Source organism: Saccoglossus kowalevskii, chromosome 5, assembly GCF_978046115.1.
Source record: "Saccoglossus kowalevskii chromosome 5, keSacKowa6.1, whole genome shotgun sequence".
Classification (NCBI taxonomy): domain Eukaryota; kingdom Metazoa; phylum Hemichordata; class Enteropneusta; family Harrimaniidae; genus Saccoglossus; species Saccoglossus kowalevskii.
In genome coordinates, this window is record NC_140645.1 from 23518074 (window position 1) to 23532482 (window position 14409).

Sequence of the window (14409 nt, forward strand, 5' to 3'; positions counted from 1 at the left end):
CGTTAATTCGATACGACACTGCAAATTTCAATGCGGCTTCATGTGCACTTATGTTACACATGCGTTGTAGCTGACTTCTGAAACTACCAGAAATGCATAAAATAAATGCAGGACTGTATAACATAAGGAAAATACCTGTATAACACGAAGACGCGAAACATATTAATGCAGGATTACATAAAATAAATGCAGGACTGTATAACATTAGGAAAATACCTGTATAACACGAAGACGCGAAACATATTAATGCAGGATTACATAAAATAAATGCAGGACTGTATAACATTAGGAAAATATCTGTATAACACGAAGACGCGAAACATATTAATGCAGGATTACATAAAATAAATGCAGGACTGTATAACATTAGGAAAATACCTGTATAACACGAAGACGCGAAACATATTAATGCAGGATTACATAAAATAAATGCAGGACTGTATAACATTAGGAAAATACCTGTATAACACGAAGACGCGAAACATATTAATGCAGGATTACATAAAATAAATGCAGGACTGTATAACATTAGGAAAATACCTGTATAACACGAAGACGCGAAACATATTAATGCAGGATTACATAAAATAATTGCAGGACTGTATAACATTAGGAAAATACCTGTATAACACGAAGACGCGAAACATATTAATGCAGGATTACATATAATGAATGCAGGACTGTATAACATAAGGAAAATACCTGTATAACACGAAGACGCGAAACATATTAATGCAGGATTACATAAAATAAATGCAGGACTGTATAACATTAGGAAAATACCTGTATAACACGAAGACGCGAAACATATTAATGCAGGATTACATAAAATAAATGCAGGACTGTATAACACTAGGAAAATACCTGTATAACACGAAGACGCGAAACATATTAATGCAGGATTACATACAATGAATGCAGGACTGTATAACATAAGGAAAATACCTGTATAACACGCAGACGCGAAACATATTAATGCAGGATTACATAAAATAAATGCAGGACTGTATAACATTAGGAAAATACCTGTATAACACGAAGACGCGAAACATATTAATGCAGGATTACATACAATGAATGCAGGACTGTATAACATAAGGAAAATACCTGTATAACACGAAGACGCGAAACATATTAATGCAGGATTACATAAAATAAATGCAGGACTGTATAACACGGAGATGGACCTGCATAACATAATAAGGGGATTGCATTTCATAAACACTGGACTGTATAACATAAAGAACTGACTGCATTACATAAAGATGAAGCTACATATAGTTGAATATAACTGTATAACATAAAGACGTGAACGTATAACACAAAGAGAAAACGTCAATAAAGACAGTTATGGCGTTGTATACACAGTGTAAATGTGAAATGAACGCCCATTTCTAGTCAGTTGCACATATATGAATGATTAATTCGCACGCATTGTTCTGAGTGGAAATCTTTGACATAAAATCATTAATTTTAAACTAAAATCTGCATATCTAGATAAGACTTCAATAGAAAGTCAAAGGTTCGTGCTCAACAAACATCAGCTGACTTCCTATGTCACGTGAGTAGGCGCGTGCAGAAAATAAACAGCCATTTTGAGGTCGAACCTGATTTAGGCGTCGCCGATGCAGCATTTCACCGTATCAACTCACTGTACTGTATAACATTCAGGTAAGCATACACACAATATTTACTGTATTCCAGGTCCGTTTGATTGTCATTCTTTGGACACCAATATTTGAATAGTTACATGCATGCAAAATACGGCCTTGACATATATATTATGTTGGGGGTTATTTTTGGCCTTCACTGAGCGTTTGCGCACAAAGTCAAACTTATCAAACTCCACTGTACTTTGGCATTCTTTCTTGTCACACTGTGGGTAGTGGAAGTCGATTTTGTTTCTCGAGACAAACATATCTTTGTAGGTCTTTAGAACCTTGCATTTATGAATCCCGAAACAACAAGATTTATAATCACAGTTCACACCATAGACTAGCCTGACAAGTTGGCGTAGGTGGCGCCCTGGACTGCTGCGATCCCCTCAGAATCGCCTCCGGCAAAGCGAAAACAACCAGGCATTCACCGTCTCTTACTTGCCGGGCGACGTGGTGATCGTGCTGTGCCGATCCTATCAGAGCAGCAGAAATCCCGTAATTTAAACATCGATTAACTTGGTCTACCATCAGAGATAATGGGGAAATAACTAATATTAGTAAATTTGTGGTGGTAAATTTAAGAAAAACATATGTCGATTGATACTAGCATGAAATGACGATGACAGGAATTTCAGATATACTAATATATGTTCGGATGCTGTAGTGATGAATGAAATGAATGTAAACCATCGTCAGCGACGCATACTTATGTGCTGCTGCAACCGCTATTTTCTTGCACATTTTACATTGACTTGAAAAAAATAATTGTTTTTCGAATCTTCTTTGCCGTTCACGTGCACGATGGCTCGTAATAAACACCATTGCAACAAGTGGATATAATTTCACTATAGCCAGTATTATTATCATCATATGCGTATCATTTTCCATGTTTGGGCCAAATAACAGATCGACGAATGAGAGCGTGATTTCGGCACGAGCCCAGTCGATCCTGAATAACGTGAACACAGCAAAAATTTCGACACGTGCCGAGATCCCGTAACGTGAACCACAGGGATAGAGGGACTGTGCGTGAACGTATTAATTATCGATCCTGTACTTTGTGAACAAATATCAAATGCTTTTGGCGCCAGCGAATAAACCAGTGATTTTCCAAAGCCAGTTGGTAGATTAATCAACGCATCTTCACCCCGATACAGTGACGCAATTCCGAGTTTCTGTTCAGACTTCAACTCGATGTTAAATTTGCTATCAAGTTCGACAATAGCCTGTTTGATAGAGTTGATGATTACGACGAACAAAGTGAAGTGGCTGTTTGATTAAGTTGAACATTTAACTGGTACGTGTGTCCACGGCAATTTAACGCGTGCTGTCGACAACCTCACACCATGGAACTATAAACCTTATAGTTCCGTGCTCACACATACCTTTCAACGAGTTGGTAAACAATGGACAGGAGGACGATCAGAAGTGATAAGTTGTTGTCTCAACAATCGCAACGCTTCGTGAATGACTGATGTCAAAATCAACAGTTTCTGAAATCTGATTGGTGCGACTATGGAACTATAGTTCCATGGTGCGACAACAAGTTGTCGGAGTTAAGAGAAAACTACACTATTCTGTCAGGCGTTGGTGGGGATCGCAGCAGTCCAGGGCGCTACCTACGCCAACTTGTCATGCTAGCCACAGACGAGCGCTCGTCGTTAATAAATTGTTTCCGGCAAGAAATCCGAATTATTTGACTATGCCTGATTGTTAGTGATGTTTTCTATAGAACACTGAAGAGAAATTACATATACATTTCATTGCACACAAAGGCTACGCGCTTTGGCACAGAAACCGATATTTTCAAATATTTTGTAAAATATTATCTTGCCATCATTAGAAGTTGTGAGCACCTGTCACTCTAACAACGCCCTTCTTAGCGCATGATTAATAAATCTCAATTTATTTCACAGATATAATCACGAAATGGAAGACTTTTTAGATGACCGGGACTTAGTGCTAAAAGTCTGCAGACACATATGCAAAGTGATGCAGAGCGAAGATTATAAGCTAAAGCTTCAAGAATTGATAGATCCTACCCGCGGTGATATGACCGCCTTGTTGGAAAGGACGAAATTATTACGGCAAAGCACAGTTCTTGGTATTTTGAAGGAATATAACAATTCTTGCGACCCGGATATGGCCTTCACTTTTCTTCATCAGGTTAGAAACAGACATAAAGACGACAAAGAGGTAAACATTGTCATGACTTAGGCAGAGAGTACTATCCCGTGACCATTTTATATACGCGCTAACTTTAGAAGACATTGTCGTGATTATGTGCCAAGTGAATGCAAATACGTTTTTTGTAAGATAAATAATATAGATCTGTAATTTCCAACTTTCTTTTGGTATGACCGTCTTTGTGGTAATTTACGACCTTAAAGGGCGGCAGTCGTCGCGCCGCGCCCTGTTCGATATTTGACCTCAGACTAGTAATACAATTACAATTGTATTACTAGTCTGAGATTTGACTCATAGAAACGTATACAACGCGTGTAAAATACATTGGTTATTTACATGAAATTTGAACACGAGCTGCGCGACGACCACCGCGCTTTAACCGTTTCACCACCAGACTTTCCATCATCCGAATCGCACGATTTTGCGTGCTCGATGTTGCCATACTTTCCCACGAACCCGTGCGGGATTGGACTGCAAAGTCGCGTATTTTACCTCGGTAAAATCCATAGATCTGATTGGAGGCGCCTCTATAGCATGCGCCCAATCAAGGGTGGCGTAACACGTGACAACTGATCATAAATATAATGTAGAGAAGAATCGCCGATGCAATTTTTGGCGGCCTTTCTACAGCTCTTACTTGCCAAGATTGTGTTTGGTATATTGTCTAGTACTGAACACAAACTACAGTTGGCCGAACTGATTATGTAGACTATCACTTAAATCGGTTATAATGCGTATTTGACGCAGGCACCGGAGTCGATTTCATGCGTCTGTTCCTTCGACGTACAGCACGGAGACCGGTACGGAGCCTCCGCCTCGAGCATGGTTCGGTCTGTGCAAAGTCTAATCAATTCACAGTTCTTACCTCAGAGAAATATAGTTGCTATGTTTTCAAACGTGTGACTTTTGAAAATGTAGATTTACATTACACTGATCGAGCATATAGTTTGCATCATGCACATTACCGTGCATTTCTCGGTGGGTGTACGTCGTAGCCGTGTTTCTTTAGATTAGCGTAAAAACAAACTAATGACATGAATTGGATTTTTAGCCCTCATGTAACAGATACTAACATGTCAGCTCAATCTCTGGCTGGGAAGAAAACTTAGACTGTACAATTTTGTCCGCGATGCAGCTACAAATGCCTCAGGTATTGCCAGAGAGGGCGCACTTAAATACAAGTTGGCTATATATTTTCTGCCAAGGTGTAGTGATGAGGCAATGTCCGAATAAATAATCCTTGGCTGGCGAAGATGCAGACTTTCTCGCTAAAATTGTTTTGCCATTTTTTATGAGCAGGCTTTTATTTGATGATTTTAATTTCTAGTGGCAACTGTCGTAGCAAAATCACTAATGCTTACTAATCACGCAAATTAATAATAAAATTTATTAACACTCATTTGCATTTTTTTTATTCTTATTTCCACATCGCGTACAGGTTTTAGACGTTACTTTACCTGTTGTGAACACGAACATTCGAATTGGCGATCTAGTGATTGGAGACCCCGTTCCCGATGTTGGGCTTGTGTCTTTAAAGGCGAACAAGCGTATAAATCTTCTTGATCTGAATACACACAAGGATAGACCTCTTGCTATTTTCGCTTCATCACTATCCTGACCTCCACTACGGGTATGTGTTGTAACAGGCCTAGGTATAATCAAAATCGAATATCACAACAAATTACCAACAAACATACTAACTGGCCAATCTGAACAACCTTCAGAAAATGTCCAGTATTGTAATTATAATTGATTTGAATCTTATTACGTCATTATCTTATTACAGGCCATTGTTCATTCTGGTCTTTTATACACACTTTTTCAAGAATACAAAGAAAAAGTGGACTTCGTGATGGTTTATATCGCTGAAGCTCATCCAATTGGAGGCGATGAGAGAGGACCGCATTACAGTAAACTTCATCAACATCGAACGCTGGCGGAAAGAATTGACGCAGCAAAGTGAGTGATATTCAGTTACCGTTATGATATAGGAATGGACAGTTTTTTTTCCAGGTTATGTTGACATCGCGTTGTTTGTTTAAAGCGTACATCTAATTAATTGCCTTGATCTTGAATATTGACAGCATTTGTGATGACCAGTGAAAAACACTACATTTTTTGACTGCTCGCATGCGTGTATGTTTTCAGTATCCATTTCAAGTCCACAATCGGGAACTATTACACTTTCATTTGGTTTTGTCCGTGCGTCTATGCACGTTCGGTGCCATTTCCTAGAAATGCTTTGGCAGATCATATTTAAACTCAACACATATGCACGTCTATATTCATTGCCACTTCAGGCTTTTGATAGACTATGGCTGACTTGCGACTACTTTGATCCTCAAAATTGCTGATTTCTTAAATGTGTCCGGCCTCTTTCTCGTAAATAACAAGGCGAGTTTTCAATTTTTTTGTTTTAGAAAAGATATTATTGTAATCGAATTTTAAAATGATTATATCTATTTCCTAGAATGCTGATCGATTTAGACACCGAATATCATACATTTACCATGGATCCAAATGACCGTAGTAAAGTGCCAATCGTCGTTGACACAATAGATAACGCATTCGACTCTAAGTTTGCAGCTTCCCCTGACAGAGCTTACGTGGTTTATGAGAATAAAATGGCTTACATTGGACGTCATGTTCTCCAACAAGTGATTGCTGGAATACTAATGACTGAAGAATTAAGAAAATGGTTTCAAGTTCATCTCTCCGATGTCTAATATACTCAGGAAAAAATAATGCATTTATAATTGCAGATGTTTTGCAATTATATTTAAAATTGATTGAAGTACGTGCTTGATTATTGAATATTTGAAGGTAGTTGATACGCTAAATTTTGCCCTCTGCTTTGACGTACTTTTGAGTATTTGAAGCCATTCAAGTTGTTGCTGAGATACTTAAAACGAGAGACGACTACACACCAATGCACTATGAAATATCAAAAATCGTAAATAAGTAAATTAAATGACAACAAATATATAGAATTCACCTATCCAAGCTTTTCGTCATTAAATAGTTGAATAACAGTTTATCACATTATATGACCCTATTATAACGTGTACAGTATGGTAACGGTTTCACCGCTCAGATCTTTCAATACATTCCTACAAATCACGCTATATGTCAACCAACATCTTTTCTGGCATAAACTAGATGGCATCGATAATATTTTGATCTGTAGTTGTCTGTTAATGAAATATTTTTTGAGACATTTATTAAATTTTATATGACGAATAATCACAAGAAAACACAACTGTTGTTTTGATCGACACTGTTAACATTCATCCACATAATGTTTACACATCATTGACAAATTATACTTAGGTTTGTCATAAATTGCACATGCACATGGAAACTACAAGTCAAATACAAACAATGATTATTACAATGATATTTACACTTGCACTTCAATCGCATTAAATATCAGTTGAGCAAATTATTACGTCAGATTAAATCAATTGACATTTCTATAAACAATGTACCGTAATTTTATGCAGATTTTGGGGACACGGATATTATGAAGCCAGTTTGACAAATGTTGTGATGACAAACAGATTGGCCGATGTTCCACTGATCCTTACCTCGCAGTCTGTATATCATTTATGGGATTACGATTATATATCACGTAATTGATTTTTCCGACTTATAATTGTTGAGGACACGAGTAAAGTCACTGGATACGAGTCATGATCATTTTTTCCATGAACGCAAGCTCACAAATTATAATATTTACAATTGTGCTCACATAGTCATGTTAATTTTGCCTTGGAATATTTATTTTCTGGTTATACGATTTACATGAAAAATAAAGTAATGTATCTAATCATGTATATATCAAGTATACATCATGTATTCTAGAGCATCATTTACTTAAATACTGAGTATACATTATTTGTTGAATTTGATTTCAATTACGAAAACATCGACTGACTGAAACATACTTTATTCAAAAGAAAATAACGCTAATGTATAAACGAACTTAATAATTACTAAACAAAACTGTATTAACTTTCAGTGAAGTTTGTCATTTTCATTTGACTACTTAATATGGTATATCATGAGATATTCTCTATATATCCACTGGAATATTGGGAAACAATACTGTAAAATACTTTATTCTAGCTGGAATTAATTTCCGCTGAAGAGGTTTTTTGTGTATTTGTATGGAATTTATTTTTACTGATTTTTGATGAGTTTACTGTAAAAAAAGGAAAATAGCGAAATTAAATTCTGAGCGAAAATAAAGTGTTTTGCAGTATACGAAGAGCACCACTCTTGACACCACTTGGGACCTCAAAGTTTGCAAGACTTTAATACAGGGTTTAATCGGCACTGAACTGTTTAAAGACATACAACTAACGTTAAAATGCACATTCTGTATTTTAAACTATATATAAAACGCAGATATCATGTCATTCCAAATACATAAGTTTAGCTTACCCCATGGAACTATTTTTTATAGTTCCATGTTTACCCTAACTACGATTCATTGTTCCATAAACGACACATTGTGTGGTGACTTGTGCATAGATAACGTCAACATACTATAGAAGTATTAAACCGGGTCAAGGGCGAAGCTAGGGTCAATATTTGTACTATTATACCGAACAAACCACAAACCTTTTGTAAAAGGCTGCATGGAAAAATCACTCTTGCCCAAGTTTGCAATTACAATATCCACAATGTTATTTAATCACAAGTAGCCATTTGATTACACTTCCAATGGTCCGTATGTATTTATATTCCATAATACCTCTCAAAATGTCTGTTACATTTAAATATTTTATTACGGGAGACTGCCTGACATTCCAGAAGCTGCGATATGTACACATGACACGCACACACACACACACACACACAAACACACACACACACAGCACATCACACTGCCTTGTGTGCGATCTAATCGTGTTGTTTGATGATTATCTCCCGTTTATAAGTATTCACATATAACGTAACACGACAAGATACACCTTGTTGAGCAGAACATATAACAGTTGTTCGACCTGTTTACAAAATTAAGGTGATTCTCGGAGTAACTGACGACAAACATAAACGACGATTTGGAAGTTTTTAGATCTATCTTAAGGACTGTGCAAACATAGAAGCCAACTATTTAATTATATATGAATTGCAAGCCTGAGCGCGACCGCCGCATGATCTCGGGCCGCAAAAGCCGTATCAAGTCTATAAATGTTAATAGTATACGTGGCATATAGCCATAGAGGGATATTCTATTATTCAAGATGGCGGCCTAACTATACACCTGCAGCAAGGGTATGCATGTACTTAGAGGTGAAGTATGACCTGGTCTGGCTCATCGTAATCTGATTAACATATACTTGATTATAATATTGTTCTCTAACTTTACTTTTATTGCTGTTTTATAGTACAGTACAGAACATCTTATTTAAATTAGGTGTAACTCGAACAATTTAGCATCTCTCCTAATTACTGTTACATGTAGTTACCCTATTTCAGAAATATAGTTATATTTGAGATATTAATTTATATTCGGTTTCGGGTGCTATGGTAACATGATTGCTAATAATGTGGTCAATTGAAAACGAGGCCTCTTCACCATCCGTGAAAAATTGCAACTTGACATGAATGAAACAAATTTCTGTGCGCGGAGAAGTCTGAGGTTGTAATGAAAGAATACGATACGACACTGCAAATTCCAATGCGGCTTCATGTGCACTTATGTTACACATGCGTTGTAGCTGATTTCAGAAACTACCAGAAATGCATAAAATAAATGCAGGACTGTACAGTATAACATGAGAAAAAACCTGCATAAAAAAAGCTGGGACTGCATACCATAATGGCGTGACTACATAGATGTGGGACTCCATGAGATCTAGGTGGCTTTTGAAACTACTAAAAATGTTCGAATGAATACAATTCTAAACTATAATTCAAGAAATAATGTGTAATATCACCTACATATTGAGATGTTTGGTGTTACCTAGCCACAATGTCAAAAGTTCCATATGTTGGCATGAACCAATCAGATTCCTGGGATTCAAATAGTATAGAGATGATAAACAATTATTAAGTGCAACTGAGGGGTATATGGAGATTTGTCTCTCCGATGAAACAATTTCAAATTTTCATATACACCGAAGCTTACATTAATTGTTTTGTCATCCTGATATCGGTAGATTACAAAATCGTAATACTACAAATATTCTAAGACAAAAAGGTCGAGTCGGAGAGTACATCTGATTCGCAACTAATCCGGCCAACTGACCGTGGTTTCGCGTCGTTTTGAGTCTAGATTGGTTCAGAGCCCCCGTCTATCTGTATACACGGCAGCTTCGGTGTACCACGGTTACTAAAAAAGACGGTTAGGAAACGAATCATGTTCTTTTCAATGGATGCGTGTCGCGGGTAAACATTTGAAACAAAAGACGTACTAATCTGTGATAAATCATGAACATAAAATGTAGACAGGAAATCACGCAAATATGACGTCATTTTCCGCAGAGTTCATTGCAATCAACAACTGCACGCCATTTTATTGTGTCTCTGTCGATACTTTCAGTAATACTGAAGTGTAAGTTGTTACAGTGAATCCTGACAAAACCTGTCGCTCGGTTTAAACTCAAATTAAATTTGCCTGTCGTGTATGGCATTTTCGTTTCTAAATAACAAGATCGGCAGAAAACTGAAATAAAAAAAACCAACAAAACATGATCAGAAAAAAAGACGTCAAAGAAACCATACAAGTGTTTGTATTTCAGCCAGGCGAAAGTTTTAATGAGGAGCCATGATACCACGTACATTTTGTTGGAAATAAACAAAATATGCGATAAGATAACTGAAATGACCCGCCCATGCTCTACAAAATGCATGTAAGCAGACCAAATATGCAACAACAGGCAGTTCCAATGAAATTAAGAACGGTTAAAAAGGGTTCGAAAAATTGAGTTGGCGAAGAGACTGCTAGAAAGTTGTACCGACAGTTCAATGTGTTCAAAAAATGTAGCGTTGACTAAAACCACATTTAACGGCACGCTGAATATTGCAACATGAAAAATTTTCCAAAAAAAAACTGAAACAAGGACAGAAAAGAACAATTAAACAGGCATTTTATGAAACTGGCGGAAAATGTTGAATAGATTTTCAACAATAATGTAATTTAAAATAGTGACTTAGGGGTTAGAATTGTTGTCACTTTTCTACCGGGACCCAAGCTTACTCTCATGACAACAGTGAAAACGATAAATGACGATTCTCGATTCTGAATGATTTCACAGTCACAAAGAGTACTCATCCGAAATGTACGTGTGGTTCTTCGTAGAGCTTGTTTACTAAACGTGGATATTCTATCGAAAACGAGCTTAAAATTTCAAATTCGCGGAACATGAAGTGATCGACACAAAAATGAAACAAAATGGTGGACCTTGAAATCTCAAGCAATAGAGGGCGTACACAGCGCGACACGCATCCTTGAGGGATTAGGCAGATTCACTCCTTTTAACAATGGCGTTTCCTAACCGTCTTTTTTTGTAACCGTGGGTGTACATACTGAACCCTAACGCCGCGGTGCAACCCCATTCGCAAAATGGTAAAAGTAGAGACAGAGTATATTTCTGTACACCGGCCAGTTAAACTGACCATAAGGCAAAATAAGATGGGAATACTTAGCGTAAAGTTTGGACTGCATAACTTAAAAAAATAACGGAAAAGACATGAACACGGGACTGCATAATATAAAGACAACACCTCACTAAAGACAGTTATGGCGTTCTATATACACAGTGTAAATGTGAAATGAACGCGCATTTCTAGTCAGTTGCACATATATTAATGATTAACTCGTACGCATTGTTCAGAGTGGAAATCTTTGACATGAAATCTATAACTTGAAACCAAAATCTGTGTATCTTGATAAGACTTCAATAGAAAGTCAAAAGTTCGTGCTCAACAAACATCAGCTGACTCCCAATATCATGTGAGTAGGCACGTGCAGAAAATAAACGGCCATTTTGAGGTTGAACTTGATTTAGGTGTTGCTTTCTATACAAATAGCTTTCTCTGGACCAGCATAGTATTGGGTTTAAACATCGCGCCGGTCATGTCTCCATATTTTTTGTCCCAGCTATTAGGAAAATTGCACGTTATTCGGCAAAAAATGCGAAATGAGAACCAAACCAATTTTGATCACCACCCCACTACAGCCAGGGTATTATGTTCGTTAACAAGCCGATCTTGATTAAAACAGGGAGTCATTTTGTATAACAAAAGGCTGTTGCTCCAGTATCTCCCCCTTTTTTGGATTTACTACTTAGTGGAAATTTTTGACATAAAATCAACAATTTGAAACTAAAATCTGCATATCTAGATAAGACTTCAATAGAAAGTCAAAAGCTCGTGCTCAACAAACATCAGCTGACTCCCTATGTCACGTGAGTAGGGGCGTGTAGAAAATAAACGGCTATTTTCAGGTCGAACCTGATTTAGGCGTCGCCGATGCAGCATTTCACCGTATCAACTCACTGTACTGTATAACATTCAGGTAAGCATACACACAATATTTACTGTATTCACGGTCCGTTTGATTGTCATTCTTTGGACACCAATATTTGAATAGTTACATGCATGCAAAATACGGCATTGTTAGGGTTATGTTTGGTCTTCATAAAGCGTTTGCGCATTTACTTTGGCATTCTTTTTTGTTACACTGTGGGTAGTGGAAGTCCATGGTATTTCTCGAGACAAACACATCCTTGTAAGTCTTTAGAACCTTGCATTTATGAATCCCGAAACGACAAGGTTTATAATCAGTTCACGTCACAGACGAGCGCTCGCTGTTAATAACTTGTTTCCGGCAAGAAATCCGAATTATTTGACTATGCCTGATTTTTAGCGACGTTTTATATAGAACACTGAAGAGAAATTACATATATATTTCATCAAAGGCTACGCGCTTTGGCACAGAAACCGATATTTTCAAATATTTTGTAAAATATTATCTTGCCATCATTAGAAGTTGTGAGCATCTGTCACTCTAGCAACGCCCTTCTTAGTGCATGATTAATACATCTCAATTTATTTCACAGATACAAGCACGAAATGGAAGACTTTTTAGATGACCGGGACTTTGTGCTAAAAGTCTGCAGACACATATGCAAAGTGCTGCAGAGCGAAGATTATAACTTAAAGCTTCAAGAATTGATAGATCCTACCCGCGGTGAAATGACCGCCTTGTTGGAAACGACGAAATTATTACGGCAAAGCACTGTTCTTGGTATCTTGAAGGAATATAACAATTCTTGCGACCCGGACATGGCCTTCACTTTTCTTCATCAGGTTAGAAACAGATATAAAGACGACAAAGAGGTAAATATTGCCATGACTACGGCAGAGAATACAATCTCATGACCATTTTATGTACGCGCTAACTTTAGAAGACATTGTCGTGAATATGTGCCAAGTGAATGCAAATACGTTTTTTTAAAATCAATAATATAGATCTGTAATTTCTTTTGGTATGACCGTCTTTGTGGTAATTTACGACCTTAAGGGGCGGCAGTCGTCGTGTCGCGTCATGTTCGATATGGGACTTACAGCGACGTATACAACGCGTGTAAAATACATTGTTTGTTTAAATGAAATTCGAACACGCGCTGCGCGACGACCACCGCGCTTTATTCTTTTCACCACCAGACTTTCCATCGTCCGAATCGCACGGTTTTCGCGTGCTCGATGTTAACATACTTTCCCACGAACCCGTGCGGGATTGGACAGCAAAGTCGCGTATTTTACCTCGGTAAAATCTATAGATCTGATTGGAGGCGCCTCTATAGCATGCGCCCAATCAAAGGTGGCGTAACACGTGACTACTGGTCATAAATATAATGTAGCGCTGCGTTGCCGATGGCGAAGAATCGACGATGCAAGTTTTGGCGGCCTTTCCACAGCTCTTACTTACTTGTCTAGTTCTGAACACAAACTACAGTTGGTCGAATTGATTATGTAGAATTTCACTTGATCCGGTTACAATGCGTATTTGACGCAGGCACTGAAGTCGATTTCATACGTCTGTTCCTTCAACGCACAGCACGGAGACCGGCACGGAACCTCTGCCTCGAGCATGGTTCGGCCTGTGCAAAGTCTAATCAATTGACAGTTTTTACCTCAGAGACATATAGTTGCTATGTTTTCAAACGTGTGACGGTTGAAAATCTAGATTTACATTATACTGATCGAGCATATAGTTTGCATCATGCACACGAATATTACCGTGCATTTCACGGTGGCCGTATGTCGTAGCCGTGTTTCTTTAGTTTAGCGTAAAATGGGGAAACAAATTAATTACATAAATTGGATTTTTAGCCCTCATGTAACAGATACTAACATGTCAGCTCAATATCGGGCTGGGAAGAAAACTTTTACCGTAAAATTTTGTCCGTAATGTAGCTATTAATGTCTCAGGTATAGCCAGTGAGGGAGCACTTAAATACAAGTTGGCTATATATTTTCTGCCAAGGTGTAGTGATGAGGCAATGTCCGATTAAATGAAGCTTGGCTGGCGAAGATGCAGACTTTC

General features: G+C 37.6%; 2 protein-coding genes across 2 annotated transcripts; both read left to right on the forward strand.

Annotated features, from left to right (window-relative positions):
• Nucleotides 1–1597: 1597 nt before the first annotated feature.
• On the forward strand, nt 1598–7694 carry LOC146745901 (uncharacterized). Its single transcript, XM_085499636.1, has 5 exons — nt 1598–1671; nt 3575–3854; nt 5284–5475; nt 5632–5804; nt 6316–7694. Exons 2-3 carry the CDS (start codon nt 3588–3590, stop codon nt 5461–5463), a joined length of 447 nt encoding a protein of 148 aa, XP_085355762.1. The 5' UTR covers nt 1598–1671; nt 3575–3587; the 3' UTR covers nt 5464–5475; nt 5632–5804; nt 6316–7694.
• LOC146745902 (type I iodothyronine deiodinase-like) lies at nt 5698–6571 on the forward strand. The gene is made up of 2 exons (XM_085498803.1): nt 5698–5804; nt 6316–6571. The coding sequence occupies exons 1-2, from the start codon at nt 5698–5700 to the stop codon at nt 6569–6571; spliced, it is 363 nt and encodes a 120-aa protein (XP_085354929.1).
• Nucleotides 7695–14409: the final 6715 nt, after the last annotated feature.

Bases quoted from the DNA above. Each gene is read 5' to 3' on its own strand.
- LOC146745902 (XM_085498803.1), top strand. From the start codon at position 5,698: ATGGTTTATATCGCTGAAGCTCATCCAATTGGAGGCGATGAGAGAGGA. The intron at 5,805-6,315 runs GTGAGTGATATT...TCTATTTCCTAG, and splicing joins GAAAGAATTGACGCAGCAAA to AATGCTGATCGATTTAGACA.
- LOC146745901 (XM_085499636.1), top strand. From the start codon at position 3,588: ATGGAAGACTTTTTAGATGACCGGGACTTAGTGCTAAAAGTCTGCAGA. The intron at 3,855-5,283 runs GTAAACATTGTC...CATCGCGTACAG, and splicing joins GACATAAAGACGACAAAGAG to GTTTTAGACGTTACTTTACC.